Raw genomic sequence first — 21,028 nt, 5'->3', positions numbered from 1 at the left:
ACTCTCATTTTTTTTTTTTTTTTTTTTTTTTTTTAAAAAAGAATCTTTAATAAATTGAAAAATGTAAACTTGAAAAGCAAGAAAAAGAACCATCACCTCCCTCCCATAAAGACAACAACAACAAAAAAAAAAAAAAAAGAGAGAAAAAATCCTCACCCAGCCTCAACAACAATAATAATAATAATAATAATAATACAAAATGAAAATATATGAAAAAGGAAATACCAGCCCTGAAATATAATCAGAGTATTTTAAAGGTTAAAAAGTTTACGCAGTTGTGTGTTTGGTTTCTGAACCTCTGGCCAGCAGGTGATGTCGGAACTGGGAACACGGTGAATTTTGGATCCTAGCACAACCACAAAAGCAGCATCTGAAGGCACTAGATCGGTTCATCTGTCACCCCCTCCTCTTCTCATACACTCTTCATATTTCATCTTGTTTTCTTTCTTTCTTTCTCTGTGTTACATATATATATATATATATGCCAATATATATATCAATATATATATATTTATCTATATATGACAATATATATATGAATATACATACCTATATATATTTTCTTCCTGTTTCCCTCCCCCCCACCATTTATTATTTTTTTTTTTGCCATGGACAGTATCTTGAATGAAGTAGAAGAAAAGCAGCAGCAGCAGCAATGACAACAAAAAAATAGCAGCAAGACTTTTTTTCTTTCTTTGTTTGCAATAAATAACAAGAGACCATTTTTTTTTTTTTTTTTAATTACAAGAAGAATTCTTTAGTGAATCATCAAAAAAAAAAAAATTTTTTAGAAAACAAACAAAAACAAAAAAACACCAATCAGAAATATCAAAGAATCATTATCATCATCAGCATCATTGTCATCATCATCATCATCATCAATTCATCCATCTTGGTTTAAAAAAAACTCACTGATCTGCTGAAAGAAAACAACCATTCAAAAAAAAAAAAAAAAACATGCGCACACATGCACACAGAAAAAAAAAAATATTTTAGAAACTTTCATAACATCAGTGTTTTATAGGAATAAAAAAAGGGGATGGGATTATAAAAAAAAAAAGTGGGGAATATATGTATATACTTTATACATCATATATATATGTATGTATGTATACACCCACCCACATTATATACATATGTATATATTTATGCATGTGTATGTGTGTGTGTGTATATATATATATATATATATAAATATATACACACAAAATTATATATACATCAAATTATATGTATATGTGTATGTATATATATACACATTATATACATATCTACATTAAATTTATGATAAGCATATATAATTGTGTGTACATGTATATATATGTATATATATATATATATACACATACACATATATATACACACATATATAATATATATATACATACATATATATATACACATATATATATACATACATACATATAGATACATTTATAATGCATAAAGGAAAGGAAAGAGAGAGAGAGATCCACACACATGCAACAGCATGCACTCACACAAGCACACAAACGCAATCACTCACAGAAGCTCGCAAATTTATTATATATAAATATATAACTCCTAAATTTTTTTTTTCTTTTCTTTTTTTTTTCTGACCAGTCATTATATATATATACAAATATTACAGTAGACTGTGGCATTTGAAAGGCTAGTGTACTTGGCAGGCCCGAAACATGATAATCTGTAACAGTATAAACAAGGGAATCATTATCTCAGAACACGAGATCATCTTTTCATGGCTGAGTTTCTGGCACAGTAGAGTTTTGAATATAAAGATCAGCATGACAACTAGCAGAGATGAGACCAGTCGAATGCCGGCTGGACGTAGCAAGTCCAGTTCTTTTATAGTTCGGATGAACACGATGATGATGAAGTAAGCATCGATGGCGTCGATGGCGAACATGGGTGCAAACACCATCCACCACGACGTATCCATCACGCGTTCGTACTTCAGTGCAGCCATTATAGAGAAGACAAACACCGCTATCAGGTGCATCCAGATCTCAAAGGCCGTCAGACCAATCCATTGTACAAGTTCTCGTAGAGTGAAGAGCATGATGGTAGTGGTAGTGGTGGTGGTGGTGGTGGTGGTGGTGATGGTGCTGAAGTAGACATTCACGGTACCGACAGCTGCAATACAGCAAGCTTGGCTGAACGGCAGGCGGTTGTCTCGTTAACGATGAAATCTGCATGTAGGCAACGGGCTGCTACCACCCCCGACACGAAAGTGTTGGTGGTAGTATGGTTCTGATCGGCTTAAATTGTAGATACTAGTTGTTTTATTATTTTTTTTTTGTTTTTCTGTGATTTTTTTTTAAAGATTGTTTTTGTTGTTGTTGTAGTTGTTTTGGTTGTGATTCATGTGGGTTCTTTTCCTGAAGTAATCCTTATTGTTAGGTTTAGAAGTCCTGGTGACATGAGTGGAACTGACTTTGGTGTGCCACGTAGACATTAGATCAGAGCAGGTAGATTCCATATCCCTGAGCCAATGACAACATTCTAGGTGCACCTATGGAATATAGAAAAAGAGAGTAAATGTTAGCACAGGACACATGATGGGAAGGGAACAAGGTTTGCTGAGTAACAAATGGTAGTGGTGGTGGTGATGGGGAGAGTGAAGCCCAGGAGGGAAAGAGTAAAGAAATCAGGGCTTCAAAGTTGAGAGGAGATGGGATGAAGTGCAAGGGGGACAAGAAAGGATGAGATGAAAGGGGAGAGAATATGGTGAGAGATGACACAGGATGGATAGGGAGAGGATGTGATGAGACAGTATGAGTAGGAGGTGCATGGCTTAGTGGTTAGGGTATTGGACTCATGATAATAAGGCTGTGGTTTCGATTCCTGGATCAGGCGATGTGTGGTGTTCTTGAGCAAAACACTTCATTTCATGTCCACTCAAATGGTAAGAATAAGTAATCCTGCACGGTACCAGCATCTTATCCAGGGAGGATTATATACGTCAGAGAATCCAGGAAAGTGGTCCTATGCTCCGTATGGTGTAATGTGGACTAACGAGTAGAGACTAGATGAGGCTCAACACATGGGGTGAAGCAAGCAATGTTTGCTGAGTAACAGAAGAGGTGGGATGAGACAGGAGGAAATAAGGTTAAGATAAAAAACGGCAAAGGATGGGATGAGGCAGAGTGAGATAAAAAGGGGATGATGAGAAATGATATAGGATGAACAGGGAGTGTACAATAATAGGAGACAGTACGAGATGAGACAAGACGAGTGTAAATTTGCATATTACAAAGCTGTTCAACTCATTCTAACAGTGGAAGGGAGGGGAGGAAATGTTAAAATAATGATAGTGATGATGTTTGTTTATGATATTTTGACATTATTAACATCAGTTCATCAGTTTGTGACAGAAAAACAAGAGCCCCACTAACAAAACTACAACCACTTACCAATTGTGTGTGTGTGTGTGTATGTGTATGTATAGTACAATATCAATAATAACAAGAATGAAAAATTTGAACTTCGTTTATTTCCAGTTTATTCATAATAATTGTTCAACACATGTTTACCAAAAACATACCATCTGAAGGAACCAGCCTTGGTATTTTACACAGAAAAATTTGGTATCTGCCTAGATATTATATCCCTCCTCTTACTATATATATTCAATATATATATATATATATATATATATATGGGGTTAGTTCTAGCTACAAACATCATACTAAGGTGGGACAACTTGTTATGTTGGACTTTAGTATTGTAAATTATCTTGCTAGCACTAAGTGACAGATAAATTGACTTGTGAAGATAACACAGAACAGATAATATAACAGAAACAATATGGTTCTAAACTACTTTGGTTTTCGGTTCAGCCTCATGATATGACACCATGGGCATGTCTTCTACTATAGCCCTGGGCTGACCAAAGTCATGTGCAATACATTACCATGTTTATAGTAAGGGTCAAACTCCTGATCATGTTTGCTGTTATTTAGTCCCAGGTCGGCATCAACTAAGTAATCCTATAATGAAAGGCCTTCCAGCTATGATCTTTGCTATGTTATCTCATGTAGTCTTATTTAGTTCCTTGTTCAAACCTACTCTCATTTGTATCCAATATAGAGTGAATTTGAACTAAGGCACAGGCATGACTGTGTGGTAAAAAGCTTACTTCCCAACCACATGGTTCCAGGTTCAGTTCCACTGCGTGGCAGTCTCAGGCTGACCAAGGCTTTGTGAGTGGATCTGGAAACTGAAAGAAGCCCATTCTATATATATATCTATGTGCATGGTCCCCCCAACCACCTGACAATTGGTGTTGGTGCGTTTATATCCCTGTAACTTAGCAGTTCAGCGAAAGAGACCAATAGAATAAATACCAGGTTTTAAAACCTAAGTTCAACAAAAAACCCTTCAAGGCAGTGCCCCAGCATGGCCACACTCTAATGACTGAAACATATAAAAGATAAGAGCTTAGATTTCTAAATTAAAAAGTAAATAGCATATTTACCCGGAAGGCCACCAACACACCAAACATGTCATTATGTGCCAAACACGAACATTTAATAATATCAATAACAAAAAGATCATGTACTGACAAGAAAGTCTTATTATCGTTATAATTTAAAGTCCATTTTTCCATGCTTGCACGAGTCAAATGGAATCTTTTGAGGCAGGTTACCTATGACAGGATATTCTCTCTGCTGTGTCCTGCCACAGAGAGAACATCCTACCATAGAAAATCCTTATTGGTTGCCAAGCAAGGTAATATTTCTGACGGTCAGGCTATGTTTTTCCAAGGAATACTGGAAATAAACACTATCATCTGTATGAGAGTGACGCACATTTAAAACTATCACGTGACAGGCTTCTTTCAGTTTCCATTCCACAGAATCCACTCACAAGGCTTTGGTTAGCGTGGGGCTCTAGTAGAAGACACTTGCTCAAAGTGCTATACGGTGGGACTGAACCCAAGACCACATGGTTGATAAGCAAGCTTCTTTAGCACAAAGCCAGGTTTGTGTCTATATATGAAGTGTGTTGTAGTTTACTAGAAGCATTGTAGTATAATAGTAGAAAAAAAATGAATGAAATAAGAAAGATTCTAACAATACAGAAAGTTTGAAAACCCTTTATATCTCAGGTGCAAAGGCCTATCTTCAGAAGGAAGCAGTCAAAGAAATGTGTATTTACATAGATTTTGGATATGAATATATATATAATCATCCTCATTTAATGCCTGTTTTCTATGATGGCATGAGTTGGACAGCTTGACAGGGGCTGGCAAGCCAGAGGACTGCACCAATGTTGGGCCATGAAGTGGCCCATAACTTAACCATTTGAAAATAAAGATAAAATAAACATGGAGGTTGATATCATCAATGAAACAAAGGAAAGTGATGTCCCAGCATGGCCACAGTCCAATAACTGAAACCAGTAAATAACAAACAGGATATAGCAACAAAATATACAAATACACACACACACAAGTATTGATTTCTCACATTACATTACAAACATTGATTCCTTGTGACTGGTCATGAAGGACAATTGTGGCTGGGGAGACAACACACGAGAGAGAGAGGGGGGGAGTGAGAGAGTGAGAGAGAATAAAAGAGGAAAGAAAGAGATAGAGAAAGGACAGGGTGGGAGTGTATGTATGTTTGTAAATGGGTGTTTGTGAATGAGTGTATGAATGTTTATGAGTGAATGCATATACAGGGTAATAGAAAATTAACTCTCTATTTTAAAATACTTAGAAATTATTTATTAATTGTAATTTTATTCTCAAAATTTTTTTTGTGTTTGTTTTTTGAAGTACGAGAATTTATTCTTTAATTGTATTGTTCATGTCATTCACAAATGACTGAATACCTGCTTCCCTAGTACTAAGCAGTAACTAGACCATGGTACTAATTAGTAATAAGACAACACTACTATTTAGCCCTTTTGACACCAACCCACCTGAAGTAGTACTTCATTCTATGATAGAAATTTCCATTCTTAAAATGCTCTAAATTAAAACCGTCCATCAAAATTTTGTTAGTTTATATTTCAAACCCCAGCTTAATAACAACAAAGTTATTTTCATAATTTTTTTTATTTTCGAAATTAATTGAAAGAAGGGCAGTATATTTCAGCATAAATATGGTAACAACAGGACTAAACCAAGACAACTTCACCAATACGTTAACTGCCAATGGCCTGTTACTGGAACTTATTGGTGACACTACATATTTCTGGTGACACTGTAAACTGTTAAATCACAAGGAAATGTATTTTTTCGCATTTTTACAATATTTCATAATTAAATTTTAATATTTAGAATTTATGTTATTTAAATATCCTTGAAACCATGACAAAGATACAGAATAAGATATTTTCTCACATTACGAAAATGTACCACCGGTTGTGCATATAATGATTGTGTGAAGTTTGCAAGGAACCACCAGCAGGAAAATGTGGCAGCTAACATGTTAAAACCTGCAGTATGTTTTAACATGTATGTTTTGTAAGCCTTTCCATTCTGAGTTCAAAACCAGCTAAAGTCAACTTCATTTATGTTTCTGCATTTGATGAAATAAAGAACCAGCCAAGCACTGGCATGGGCTGATCGATTATTTTTATAAAGTATCCAGCATGTGTGTAGGTGCATGGCCTAGTGGTTAGGCTGCTACACTTACTATTGCTAGATTGTGGGTTTGCTTCCCCGAGTGGACGGCATATTGTGTTTTTGAGCAAAACTCTTCATTTCACATAGCTCCTGTTCCTCCCTTTCGATCAGATAGGAATGGTGACCTGTTAGCCTAGCCAGCAGGGTGGCATCATTTGAAGGCTAAAGCAATGCAAATGTGCATTGTGACCAGCGATGTGTAACAACATCTGACAACCCAATCGGTCACGCGTGATCCAAGATGTGAATGGCATAATAACAGAAGACTCCTACACTCTTATCACACTATCAACCTGTAATGAAACAGCATATCAGGTAGTTGAGGGCCAGTTAGTAGTGATGGCTTTCTGGTAGCAAAGGGGTTAATAACGACACCGCAATACTAATTAGTAATGTAAGCACAATACTAATTAGTAACCAGTCCACAGTACTAGATGGTAACAAGGAGTACAAAAACCAGTTACCACCTGGGAAATGGCCAAGTTCAATATGAAGGAAGTTGGCAAGAACTTAATGTAATGTTCTCAGTCATTCAATTATTGCTCATATGCAAAGATGCTGTGGGATCTCTGGCAGACTGACAGGAAATCAGGGCTTCAGATGAGCCAAATATAAAAGATATACAAGAATAAAAGATATACAAGAATAGTTATCTCTGATGACAACTCATACAATGAAGACGACAAAATGTTTAAAACAAGCAAAAAAGAAAAAAAAAACCCCCAAGTGTCATGCTTTAAGTGAACTAAATTAAAACCCTCCATTTTATGTTTCAAAGACCTGTTATTTTACTAAATTCTTCATTATTTTCAAAAATAACTGTGAAACGAAAGTGTATTTCACCAGAGACCTGAAAGGACAAAAGGCAAAGTCGACCTCGGCAGAATAATAATAATAATGAAGTATTACTTTAGCCAAAGGCTAAGATGATAAAGCAGACAAATGGTAGATGTTGAGTAGGGTGGCAGGTGATTGAAAGTATAATAGAAATATATTTCTCCCAGTAAATGTGTTTACTACTTTTGGAATGGATGGATGGATGGTAGGGCAATGACTGCAGAGAAAGAAAAGAAGAGATAGGGGAGGATGTACAAGGAGGAGAAAGCAAGGAAACAACAACAACAAACAGCCAACAGGATTTTTAAAATTTTATTCATCTCCATACAATCTGCCCTGCCAACGAGCAGGTGGTTCAGTTTGAACCTTTGTCTCAGCCACTACCACACCTACATTCATCTCTCCTCCATAAAAGACATTGCTGAAGTTGAGGAAGACAAAAATAACAACCTCCAGAAATAACACTGAACTAAGAGAGAAGTCCAACAGTTCCCTGCTGTATATGTATACACACACTTATATATATATATATATACATACACATATGAACACACACACACACACACACACACACATATATATATATATATATACACACACACACACACACATCATCATCATATACGTATATATTCATACACACATACATAAATATACACACATAGATACATATATATATATACATACATACATACATACACACATGTAATATATACACAAACACACACACATATATAAATGTACACTCACATATATATTTGCTAATGTTTGTTTTTAACAAAGTTATATATAAAAACAGTTTAACATTAAACTGAAGGATTAGTCAATGCTTTTAGTAGAGAGAATCTATTTATTAAACTTTAACAAGGGGACTGACTGTGACTTTGAAGTTTTGACTTGATGGCCTTCATCAGACTGTGTGTGTGTGTGTGTGTGTGTGTGTGTGTGTGTGTGTGTGTGTGTATTTATATGCGTATGTATATAGAGGCCTACATTGTCATTAGATATGATGTGCCAGTACAATGAGGGTGTAGAAAGAGAGGGCTGGCAAGAGGAAAAAGGATTAAGGACCACTTATAAAGTCTGTGTTTATATCACACACACACATATCTAAAGTTGCATTCATATCCTAGTCACTACACACACACAAGCAAATATAACAAAAGCTTTAAGCTATTCTGAACCAGGAAATCATGGACCACCCTGATTAAATCCACATGATGCACCCTTTCATCTACCACATGTCAACCTGCCCTTTGCTCAGTCTTTTCACCTCACAGACCTACAACTCTCTAGAATTTTCTATCTTCGTATAAATAGGATACAAGTTGACCATTAACTTATGTTCACTTCTCTAATCTAAAAAGGGAAGGACTTACAAGCAGCACCCACTTTTCAGCGAACTAAATTAAAAACCAGAGCAAAAAACAATAGGTTAGACAGTGTGTGTGTGTACACAGCACATTAAACCTCTTGTGTGAGGTTTGTATAGTTGTTACCTGTTCACATAGGTATGTGCACAAGGAAAGAAAGGTGTGTTCATGAGCAAGTAAGAAAATATGTGGTATTGTTTGTGAGAAATACATGTGTGTGTGTTTGTAAATATATACCCACACATATACGCAGAAAGAGATATAAGACCATATGCTTAGAAAGAGAGAAAGGGGGAAAGGGAGAGTTAGGCAGCAGTAGAAACGTTTTAAACTTGGAACTATCTTCATTTATTATTTGTTCTCAGTTGTCAGTTTAAATTTCAACCTCACAAAAAATTTAGCAACTGAATTACTGAAACAGACAAATATTAAATGACTGTATGATCACAAGATTAATAGTTGTTATTAAGGGAGATTATAATAATTGTTAGGGATAGATTAAAGCTATATGTGAGATGTTTTTGTACATGCACACACACACACATCTGTGTTTGTGTGAGTCTGTCTATCATCATTTAGAATCTAAGTTTCATGCTGACATGGGTTGGAGGGGTTGACACGATTCAAATGTGTCCATGGACTGCATTGCACTCCAGTATCTGCTTTGGCATGGTTCCTACAGCTGGATACCTTTCTTGATATCAACTGTATTACAGAATGGACTGGGTGCTTTTTTTTTTTTGTTTTTATGTTACCTGCACTATTAAGACTACCATGCAGTCCGCAAGATTACAAACCCTGGGGGGGAGATATGGAGGAGCAGTTTCATGCAAGAGGACAAAGTGATTACTATGAGGGTGGGATAGAACAGGTTTTTGTGAAGGGATCTGCATGGTAGAGAGAGAGAGAGAGAGAATGATCAGTAGGAGCAACACAAGATAAATAACAGCAATGAAGTGCCCAGGTCAAAGCACAAGCTGAGAAATAGGTGGCTGGGTGGGCAGTTTGTAAGATGAAGTAACAAAGCACAATTGAGCTGGGAAAGTTAGAGGGTGCAGAAGTGAGAGTGAGGGGGGGGGGGGCAAGTAGCAGGAGTAGTAAAGATGATACGGTACAGCGTACACCTACCCTTTTGCTGCATACTGAGTAAGGCCATTTTCCTGAAGGTACCAGGGTCCCACTTTCTTTCCTACTTACTAAAAAACCTTTGCCTTTGTTAGATTTACCACAAGGCCTCTCTATTCTAGGTTCAGCCTCCATCCCTAAACTTTCTTTTTTAATTCCCCCATAGACTCAGGTATGAGAACTAGATCATCAGCATGGACAGCCAGTTTTCAACTTTTCTATGATGGTTTGTAGGACTACTATGAATTAGAGAGAACTGAGGACTGAACCTTGGTGAACCCCCACTTTCATGCCAAATTCATTACAACAGTGCTTGCCAACTCTCACTTTACATACTGCATCATCGTACATAGCTTGAACTGCCTGCACAAGCCATTCATCAACACCTAGTTTCCTCAGAGCCCACCAAATTACCGAACATGGTACATCAGGCCAAGAGGAAATAGAAACCTTGCTTGGAATTAGGTGAGGATCAGTGGACAAGAAGGGCACCCAGCCATGGAAAATCTACTTCAACAAACTAAATAGATAGTATGGTCATGGCTGGAATGCTTTTGATCAGAGGCCTGCTCAATCAGAAGTGACCTGGCAACGGTAAAAACAATATCAAAACATCCTGTTTCCAAATAAGATAATATTTCCAAGTGGTCAGAAAATGTCATTTGCAGAATACTGGCAATGAATGACATTCATTTACAACAATCACATGATGTCAAAACAAGGAGACAGAAAAATGCACATTCACATGCATACACACACACACACACATCTAGAATCACAAGTTGTAACTTGCCTGAAGACCCTATGCACCTACAGGTGAAACTCAAAGTAGCAACAGACTGACTTCACCATAGGCGCAGACATGGCTGTGTGGTAAGAAGCTTGCTTCCCAACCACATGGTTCCAGGTTCAGACCCACTGCATGGCACCTTGGGCAAGTGTCTTCTACTATAGCCTCGGGCCGACCAAAGCCCTGTGAGTGGATTGGGTAGACGGAAACTGAAAGAAGTGTGATGTATACATAAATATATATGTATATAAAAGCAAAACATTCTTAATTTATCGACCCCAGAAGGATGAAAGGCAGAGTCAACCTTGGAAGAATTTGAAAATAATAGGAGAGAGAGAGTAGTGTGAAACTAGATTTGTTAGGAGAGGAAAATACTTTAATTCCTTTTTATATCAACCCACTTGAGACCACTTCTCATTCTAGGATACAAATTCCATTTCAAAGTGGTTAAGAATCATGCTTTCCAGCTACATGGTTTCATGTTCAGTCCCACCATGTAGCACAAGGGGCAAGTATTATCTACTACAGCCATGGGCTGAACTAAACCAGAAAGTGAAAATAACCATTTGTGTATGTGTATGTGTGTGTGTGTGTGTTTGTCTTGACATCAAGTGACTGATGTATATGAATGCCATTCATCTTCAATATTCTGCAAAAATGCATTCAACCATGGGGAAATATTACCTTGCTTGGAAACAGGTAAGGAAGAGCATCCAGCTGTAGAAGATTTGCCTCAATAAACTCTGTCGAACCCATGTAAGCATTGAAGAGCAGTCGTTAAAATAATGACAGTGAAAATGATCTAAATTAAAAGCTGCTATCAAGTTATGTTCCAAACACGCAGCTTAATAATGACAAAGTTATTTTGATAAATTCTTCATTATTTTCAAAATTAACTGCAACAAAAGCAGTGTACTTCAACAGAAATATGGTAACAAAAGTGCTAAGTGGGCGAAATCTGAAGCAGATGGGAAAAACTGAAGGATGATTATCATTATTAGTGGAAAGGTATCAAGAAGAATATGAAACAAAGAAACAAAGTGTTCATCATCATAATAATTGTAGCAACGTCCACTTTGTCATTTCTCCATGAGCTGGACAGAGTTTACTGAGCGAGATGTTTTATGGCTGTGTACCCTTTTTGCCACCAACAGTTATCTGTTTTCAAGCAAGCCCCAAGGCCAGACATGTTTTTGTAGAATACTGGAAATAAAGGAGACTGTTTATGTTATTCATTTACAAGTATCACACAATGTCAAGACAAGGAGACAAACACAGGCACACATATATATGTTTATATGTACATACATGCACACAACTGGCTTCTTTCAGTTTCCATCCACCAAATCCACTCACAAATTTTTGTTGGCCCAGGGCTATAGTAGAAGACACTTGCCCATGGTGCCACACAGTGGAAGAGAACCTGAAACCATGTTGTTGGGAAACAGACTTCTTAAGTCCACAGCCACACCCCTCCTCTGTTCCCTGCTATGTTCCTTCCCCAATTAGTAACTACTAATCTCTAACTCTCCCTAGTACCACCTGATTACTATTATAAATCTGTTCCTCTCATCTTACTCTCCCTCATTGCCTTGGCATAAAGTCATCACCCACTCTCTCATCTGTTCTCTTTCAGTTACAGGGGTCACTTTATGACATGATTTTCACTAGTGTTGGTGTAACTTTATAAGTGTACACATTATATAATCTATAAAGTGGTTGGCATTAAGAAGGGTATCCAGTTGCAGAAACCATGTCAAAGTAGACACTGGATCACAACACAATCCCCGGACTTGTAAGAGCTTGTTGAAAAACCCAACCTATCTCAGCATTGTATGTTGGACATTAAATAACGATGATGATTATATATATAATTCTATTTTTGCTGTACATGCACATAACTTAATATCATTTTCCAGCTGACATATTTTCCATCCACATTTCCCACTCTTAAATATTTTATCTCATATATCACAAAGTGAACTGTGATATCCATGAAGATGAGTAATGATAGAGAGGAATGTCTTTTTACATGTTCCAGTCATTAGGCTGTGGCCATGTTGGGGCAGTCATATGGATTGACCCCAGTGCCTTTTTTTCTTCTAAAGCCTAGTACTTATTCTATTGATCATTTTTGCTGAACCACTAAGCCACAGGGACATAAACACATCAACACCGGTTGTCAAGTGGTGGTGGGGGACAGACAGACACACACACACGATGGGTTTCTTTCAGTTCCCATCTACTAAATCCATTCACAAGGCTTTGGTCAGCCCAAGGTTATAGAAGACACTTGCCCAAGGTGCCATGCAGTTGATTGAACCTAAAACCATGTGGTTGGAAAGCAAGCTTCTTACCACACAACCGTGTCTGCACCTAATGTTGGTGCAGAACAACCCAAAAGACTGTTCGCACTGTGAATTTATGTCTTTGTGAATTACACAAACAGGAAGAATAACACACAAATATACTATATAAAGGAATCCTGAAATATCTGAGTTCCCTTGAAGGACTCCTAGACGTTTCAGTGACCCCTCAACTTTTCGGCCAGCATTGAACTAAAGACAGTTGGTTACTTGTTTAACAACACAATATATAGTAATTGTTGACATAACAAACGACTTGTATATAACTCACTCATGAACAGATAATGAGATGATGCAGTCTACAAATATACAAGTATGTATATCAATAAAAAATAAAGGCTGTCACAGAACGGTTGTAAAAATTCTTGACTTATAATGTAAACAAATACCTCCATAGATGAACTCATGCTTGTTTGAGTTGATATGCATGAAGACCCATATATCTGTGCATCTCTTTCTCTCTCTCTAAATATATATTTATATATATATACACACACAACACTCTACCCAGGCCTCTGGGTGTGTTTAGTAGAATTCACTCAATTACAAGAATTCGAGTCAGGTTCCTAGTTTGAAAAAACTATACTTTCCTCCACCTTCCACATGCCTCGGAGACACTGAAAAGGGTCTCTGGGAACTGCACTATCTCTTGACCAAGTAATTGTATGTGTCTGTCTGTCTATATATATATATATACACACACACACACTTGTGAAAACAATACATACATACACACATTTCGGCCATTGACTTGTGACAAACGAGGTTGATAACATCGCTCTCACCCCGCCTAGTACGTATTTTGACGATATCTATTTGTCGTACAGCTATGCAACGGCATAAAGGGACGTAACATGAAAAACACCGGTTTTGAGACCGGTGTAGCAGAAATACACACACCCACATATATATATATATATATATATATATATATATATATATATATATATATAAGTATTTGCGTGTGTACAATTTCCGTCTACTAAATTACACTCACAAGGTAGTTTGTCAAATCGAGGCTATAGTTGAAGACGCTAACCAGAGATGTCGCGCAGTAGGATCGAACACCGATCCACGTGGTTGCAAAGGAAACTTCTTAGGCACACAGCCATGATTGTACCCATATATGTATGTGTATATACGTGCATGTGATTTCACATATATATAAACATCACATAAGCATATATGCATACACACATGTGGATTTATAAATACACACAGATTATGCATAGCGCTTATTGTGTTTCCTCTCCCTTAACCGTAACGACCATAACCCTTTTGGTGATGGTGGGGAAGCGAATAAACGCCGAATTGTAACATAAATTATATTTAACTCGAGATCATATATTGAGTGATCTTTCATGACATGTGAACACCACTCTCTCTCTCTCTATATATATATATATATATCTGTGTGTGTGTACACACATATATATAGACATATACACTATAGATATACATATATAGAGTTTGTATAATAAAAAAAAAACACTGTCGAGGTAATACAAAATTAATTAAATATACGTAATGTGGTGTGTGTGTGTGTGTGTGTGTGTGTGTGTGTGTGTGTGTGTGTGTGTGTGTGTGTGTGTATATACGTAATAAATGTACGGGAATATAAAGACAAACACACATAGATGCATAGCAATATAACACAACGTTCATAATAAATGGGGAAAATATATTAATGTCTTAATAAACCTGAGGAGATATGATATAATGAGTGTATTTTACACTATATCTCGCCTCCACCACCACGACACTATCGCTAGTGATATATAGTATTTCTAAATCCTGCTACTGCCACCATCACTACTACTACTACTACTACTACTATACGGACATGTTCGTGTTATTACATATCAACTCGCATACTAATGTCCTTCTATATAAACACATAGAACACTAACGAAAGGCTACTAACCCGTCGACACCACTAATAGCTGATAGTGTTCCTTTTAATAATATCGCTAGGTCGAGCTTTGCAAGGACTTCCTATTATACTTCATCTATAGCAATATTTTCTATTATCATTGCCATCATGAAACATATAATTAAAAGAATAACCCCGCTTTATCGTTAAAAACTATCAAACGGGTTGATTGAAACGAAAGATGATACATACAAGTACACATATGAATATATATATAGAAAAGGGGAAGAGATGGTTGATTCCGACATACCTTTGATCAGTTTAACAAGACAGCATCCCTCTCTGTGAAATTGTGTATCAAATTTGGGTCTTAAAATCTGTTGGTCTTCTTTATCCTCTTCTTTTTTTTAGTAATGAATTAATAAGAAATGAAGAGACGATGTTAGTGAGTGAGAAAGAGAAGCTGTCAATCTCACAAGCCGTCTTTCTCTCTCGGTATGTCCCTCTCTATCTCTCTCCCGATCTCTCTCTCTCTCTCTCTCTGAATCTATGTAAGTCCCTCTCTCGATCTCTCTTTGTCTCTCCCTCCCCCTCTCTCTATGTCCTCCTCTCTCTATATCTCTCTGCTCCTCACTCCTACCCCGATCTCACTTTCACTCGCTGCTCACTCAGCAAACGTAAGTAAAGCTACAACGAACACTTCGTTTCGTAACAACCTTTGCATTCCTTCTCCCGTGAATTTACTAAAACTGCTAGTTAAAAAAAATCAAATGTTTAACTGAATAAAATAATCTTTCAGAAAAAATTATACATACTAATATTTTACAAATAAATGGGTTCTTAGAAAAACACTGGAATTATTAGCTTTAACTGAACAATCAGTAAAATATCACGTTTTGAGAACAAACCGGTCCTCCACTGAAAATAGTTACCGAATTAAAAGAATTCTGAGCACTTAATTAATAAGTTTAAAAAATTAAATTTTGTTTGAAAAAATTACAGAAAGTTTGATTTTATTAGTTTATCTACTCTTTAGTGTCCAAACTGTTTGTAATTTTAATAAAATTATGTTTTGTTCAACTTTAGTATTTTAAAATAATCAATACTGTGAAAGAATTCACCGGTGCTTTCAAGAGGCGATAATATTGTTTCGGTAAGTAGAAACGTTGAAACGTTAAGAGGTCTGTGTACCTGAGCGATCTTCCTAGTCATCATTCACCATTATCTTCATCTATCATTGTAAATTAAATTGACATCTACTCAGTGGCCACTGAGCATGAAAACTATTCGTTATTTCAGCGACGATCATTTCCAACAAGTGCTTTGTGGGGCAACGAGGAAATTTTCTCACATGCTATGGATATTTATTGATAGTACTGGATAAGGCAGAGCAGTAGCTATTGTTATATATAATTTTATACTGCATATATATCACATGTCGGACTTTTATATATATATAGTTTTAAGATACACCTAGTAGATGCTCTCAGATGCATCATGAGAAATATTTCTGGAGTCTAAATGTCTTTCAACATCAGATTCTCTTGCCCGGAAGAGGTACAAAGAAAATGTGAAGTGTGCAAGTCCAGAGCCAACTTCACCCCTTCACTCCCTGCAGACCACCAGTGTGTGTCCTGTGGTGGAGCCTTCCAAACACATCAGACTGATCAGCCATAGCCGGGTGCACTGTGCCCTGTTTTCTTCTCCCAATTGATGTCCTTGTTCATTGTCAATGACAGATGAACTAATAATAATAATAAGGACATGTACCGAGAGTGATAAAAATCAAACATCCAGTCAACATCATGGTGTTTGGAGTGATCATTAGTGATGGAGATGTTATACCTCCATTCATTTTCCTACACGGCCTCAGACTCAATACAGAGGCCTACATCAAGTGCCTAGAGGAGGTAGTGCTGCCGTGTAGTGCTGCCGTGGGTCAAAAGCATGGCTGCTGGAGGTCCTATGTCTGGCAACAGGGCTCTGCACCATGCCACACAAGCAGGAGGACCCAGCCATGGCTGTCAGTCAATTTCTGAAACCACATCACTCCTAACATCTGGCCACCTAACTCCCCAGACTGCAACCCCCTTGATTATTATGCATGAGACACAGTTGAGCAAGAGACCAACAAAACTCCTTGTAACACTAAAGGTGAAATGAAGGCAAGGATTATGGCAGCATTCACCAACTTAAACAAGGAGACTGTCCAGAAGAGTTGCAGGAGATTCCGAAGCTGTCTGGAGGCTGTGGTTGAAGCCAATGGTGATTTTATTGAATAAATTCACTGTTTAATATTTCAAGATATTTTTATGTAGTTTTGGTAAATATATCTGTTTAAAATGAGATGTCATACATATATATCATACATACTTCTGAAACACACATCCACTTATATATGAACATGCATGCAAGTATACATGCTTACATAATTGTATGCATCCATACACACACACACACATCACTTGTTTGGAGGTATGACTTGGTAACATGTACTGTCATCATCATCATCATCATCATTTAACGTCCACTTTCCATGCTGGCATAGTGTTGGATGGTTTGACAGGAGCTAGCAAACTGGAAAGCTGCTCCAGACCCCATTGTCTGTTTTGGCATGATTTCTACAGCTGGGTGCCCTTCCTAACACCAGTCACCTTACAAAGTGTACTGGATGCTTTTCACATGGTACCAGTACCAACAGATACAAAAAAAAAAGTTGTTTTAGGTACCTATGCAGGTGTGTACAGACATAGATACTCTCTTAATCCTCCATGTGGCACATTGAGGATGTAACACCTAGAGAGTGAGTGAGAGTTGTATTAGCATGCAGCTGGTAATAATTTCCATATGAACTGACTGGAGGAGTAGGAAATGAAGTGTGTTGCTCAAAGAGTCAATGTGTCACCTCTGTATGTGTGTGTGTGTGAAGGTACGTGGCCTAGTGGTTAGGGTTATTGCACTCACATTCTAGCAATTGTGGTTCGATTCCTGGACTGAGTAATGCATTGTGCTTTTGAGCAGAACACTTCATTTCACATTGCTCCAGTCCACTCAACCATAACCCTGTGATGGGCTTCTGATTTGGGATAATGTTGGCCTGCTCACCCAGCCAACAAATTTCACTCACAAGGTATTCATCTACCTGTGGCTATAGTAGAAAAACTTACCCAAGGTGTCGTGTTGGATAGAATGCCTTATGGTATTTAACTATCTGTAATCCAGGTTCAAATTCTGTTGAGGTCAATTTTATCTTTTATCCTTGCAGAGTTGTTAAAAAAAATACAAGCCTAGAGCAGAAGATTGACGGAATGATAAGAACGTCAGACCAGATGCCTTGCGTTGTTTGTTGCATCTCTTTACATTCTGAGTTCAAATCTCACCATGGCCAACTTGGTGGTAGATTTAATCCATAGCCTGGTTTATCACATGCACCTGGACCCTTGGGTGCCTTTAGCAGAGCCCATTCCATTGCAAGTATTTGGGCCTGGTTTCTAGTTTGAGGGTTCATTCCTCCTTCTCTCACTAGTTTCAGAAGCCCTGCAAAGGGTCATTGTTTTCTCTTTAAAACAATAGCTCTCAACCATTTTTTTGCCTATGGACCTCATTGGTTCCTATTTTACTCTATGGGACCCCATAGCCATTTAAAAAATCCCATTATATTTTTATAATCAAATATCTTTTGGGAACATTTTTTGGGGAAAAAACTACATATTTACCATCATAGGATAATTTTAATTATATGATAATTTAGATAAAATCTAAATTTTATCTCCATTTTCTTCATTTCTTTCATCAGCTTGTCATGATTGAAAAAGAGAACCAAATCTGTGTTCTGTATGGCAGTCAAACTGGTACAGCTCAAGAAGTCGCTGAACAAATCGGACGGGATGCAAAGAAACGACATTTCTCGACAAAAGTTCTTCCTTTGGATGCATACCCCCTGGTAAGATTTTGTTAATGCTTCCCACTACATTGTTTCAGGTTCAGTTCCACTGTGTAGTACTTTGGGCTAGCATACGCTACTATAGCCCTGGGCTGGTCAAAGCCTTGTGAGTGGATTTGGTTGACAGAAACAGAAAAGACCACCCAGGGTCAAGAAAAGTGGAAAAAATCATCAAGGGCTTATTCTCCATAAGGAGCAAAAGGCTTAAGTAATTCGTTATCACTGATACTAATTTCAGCTGAGTAGATTGAAACAATACTAAACAAAGTGTTTTGCTAAAGTACAGAATATGCTGCCTGATTTTAGAATTGAACCCACAATTTAATGATTATCAGCCCAACACTGTAACCATTAGGCCACATGGTGATCCATATAAGCTATTAATTGCTTAACTATTAATTCCCCTCAGACAGTTGATTGATAGCTCAGTCGTTCTTATTCATTTACAACTTGTGACTGGTCCCAGTGAAATATGAAAAGTTCTTTATGGTCTCTTTTGCAGGCCAATTTAATTCATCAGCGCTTGGTTGTATTTGTCTGTGCCACAACTGGAAATGGTGATCCACCAGATAACATGAAGGTAAGCTGATATTTCTGTTCCATCATTGAAATAGTTTGTTGTCGTATCATGCAAATTCATTCCCCATCTCAGTCACATCACTTAGATACACCACCTCTGTGCCATATCACTCAAAAGCACTCACTTTCTGCTATATCACTTAAATAAACTCCTCTCTCCCTCTCTCTACTATATCATATAAATATCAATCACACACACACACTCTCTCTCTCTGTCACTATGATATCACTCCCCTCCCTGACATTTCACTCAAATGCATCCTGCCTTTTAAGTAAATCTTTAATTCTGTTAGTTTCCTAACCAAACATTGTCATTTAGTTCTGTTCCAATTTATTCCAGACATTTTGGAAATTTATTTTGAAAAAGAGTTTGCCTTCAAATTCTTTGAGTCTTTTAAATTATGCTGTTCTGGGACTGGGAGATTCCTCATACCAAAAGTGAGTATCTGTGGTTAGTTATTTGTTCACTGTGTATGTCTGCATGAGATTGTGTGTGTGTGTTGGTGTGTGCCTGAGTGTGTGAGTTTTGGCATATGTGTGTGCGAGTCCTTGTATATGTGTGTGTGTATGTGCAAGTCCTCATATATATGTGTGTGGTTGTGTCAGATGTGAATGTGTGTGCACGTGTGTGTGTTGGCATCTAAATTTTAATGCATATATGTGTCTGTGAATATGAATATATGGCTGTGTATATGAATATCCAAGTGAGTGTATGGTGTTGTTTTGCATTTATAATAAAATAAATATATACAAATTATAAAAATAGTAAAAAAAAAATATACAGTACAGTGCTGTTTCTATTTTGTAGATTTTCACCTATTGCAGGGTGTTTTGGAATGTAACACCTGCGATAGTCGAGGGATTACTGTATAGAAATTTTAACCACAAAATCTTACATGGACTCCCAAGGGTCATATGAACCCTGGTTGAGAACCATTGATGTATATGGACCCCTTTGATTCCATTTTTATTCACAGCTATTCAATGTTTAAAAAAGTCCTATTGTATTTTTACAATTAAATATTATTAGGAATTGTATAAAAATAATTATTAAAATATTTTGTGCATCGTTGAAGTATAACTAATTTATTGCAGATAAATTTTAGCAACAAAATCTTGTATGGACCCCACCAAGGGCCATTTGGGCTTTTGCTGAGAACCACTAATTTAAAAGAATAAATACTTGTTTTGCTTTAGATACAATGTCATTGGAAAGAAATTATTTCGTCGTCTTGAACAACTTGGAGGAGAACCAATCCAGCCAGTTGGTCTGGGAGATGACCAGCATGAACTAGGGTTAGTATCAATTCTAATTTATATAACCAGCATGAACTAGAGTTGTTGTTGATGTTGTTTCACCCAGGACAGATCTCATGAAGCAGAACTATAATCAAATCATTCCAGCCATGACCATCTCATCATGTATATGGAATTACTTATCCATGGCCTTCGTTCTTTAAGACGGTAAGGTTTGATTTGAGAGGGAGATTTTGTGACCATAA

The 21,028-nt window shown here is 37.0% G+C and overlaps 1 protein-coding gene and 1 long non-coding RNA gene across 8 annotated transcripts in view; one reads left to right on the top strand and one right to left on the bottom strand.

Moving 5' to 3' along the window:
• Positions 1-1,433: 1,433 nt before the first annotated feature.
• LOC149131562 (uncharacterized) lies at positions 1,434-15,693 on the bottom strand. Its single transcript, XR_016237803.1, has 2 exons — positions 15,315-15,693; positions 1,434-2,512 (listed from the first exon to the last, which is right to left on the bottom strand). It is a non-coding gene; the product is annotated as an uncharacterized LOC149131562 (long non-coding RNA).
• LOC106873710 (NADPH-dependent diflavin oxidoreductase 1) overlaps positions 15,614-21,028 on the top strand; it is a 17,097-nt gene continuing 11,682 nt past the window's right edge. The window contains exons 1-6 of one of the 7 annotated variants that reach the window (XM_014921223.3): positions 15,659-15,681; positions 16,091-16,157; positions 18,801-18,947; positions 19,450-19,527; positions 19,867-19,964; positions 20,724-20,822. In XM_014921223.3, the coding sequence (XP_014776709.1) occupies positions 18,807-18,947; positions 19,450-19,527; positions 19,867-19,964; positions 20,724-20,822 (416 nt within the window). In that variant the 5' untranslated portion in view covers positions 15,659-15,681; positions 16,091-16,157; positions 18,801-18,806. Of the gene's footprint in view, positions 15,682-16,090; positions 17,328-18,800; positions 18,948-19,449; positions 19,528-19,866; positions 19,965-20,723; positions 20,823-21,028 lie in introns of those variants that run through there. The other 6 variants (XM_089339130.1, XM_089339129.1, XM_089339128.1 and 3 more) reach the window with 6 other exon arrangements.

This window comes from Octopus bimaculoides, chromosome 21, assembly GCF_046866305.1.
Source record: "Octopus bimaculoides isolate indiv1 chromosome 21, ASM4686630v1, whole genome shotgun sequence".
Taxonomy (NCBI): Eukaryota; Metazoa; Mollusca; class Cephalopoda; order Octopoda; family Octopodidae; genus Octopus; species Octopus bimaculoides.
Note: the sequence above shows the minus strand (reverse complement) of the source record. Positions and strands in the feature narration are given on the sequence as shown.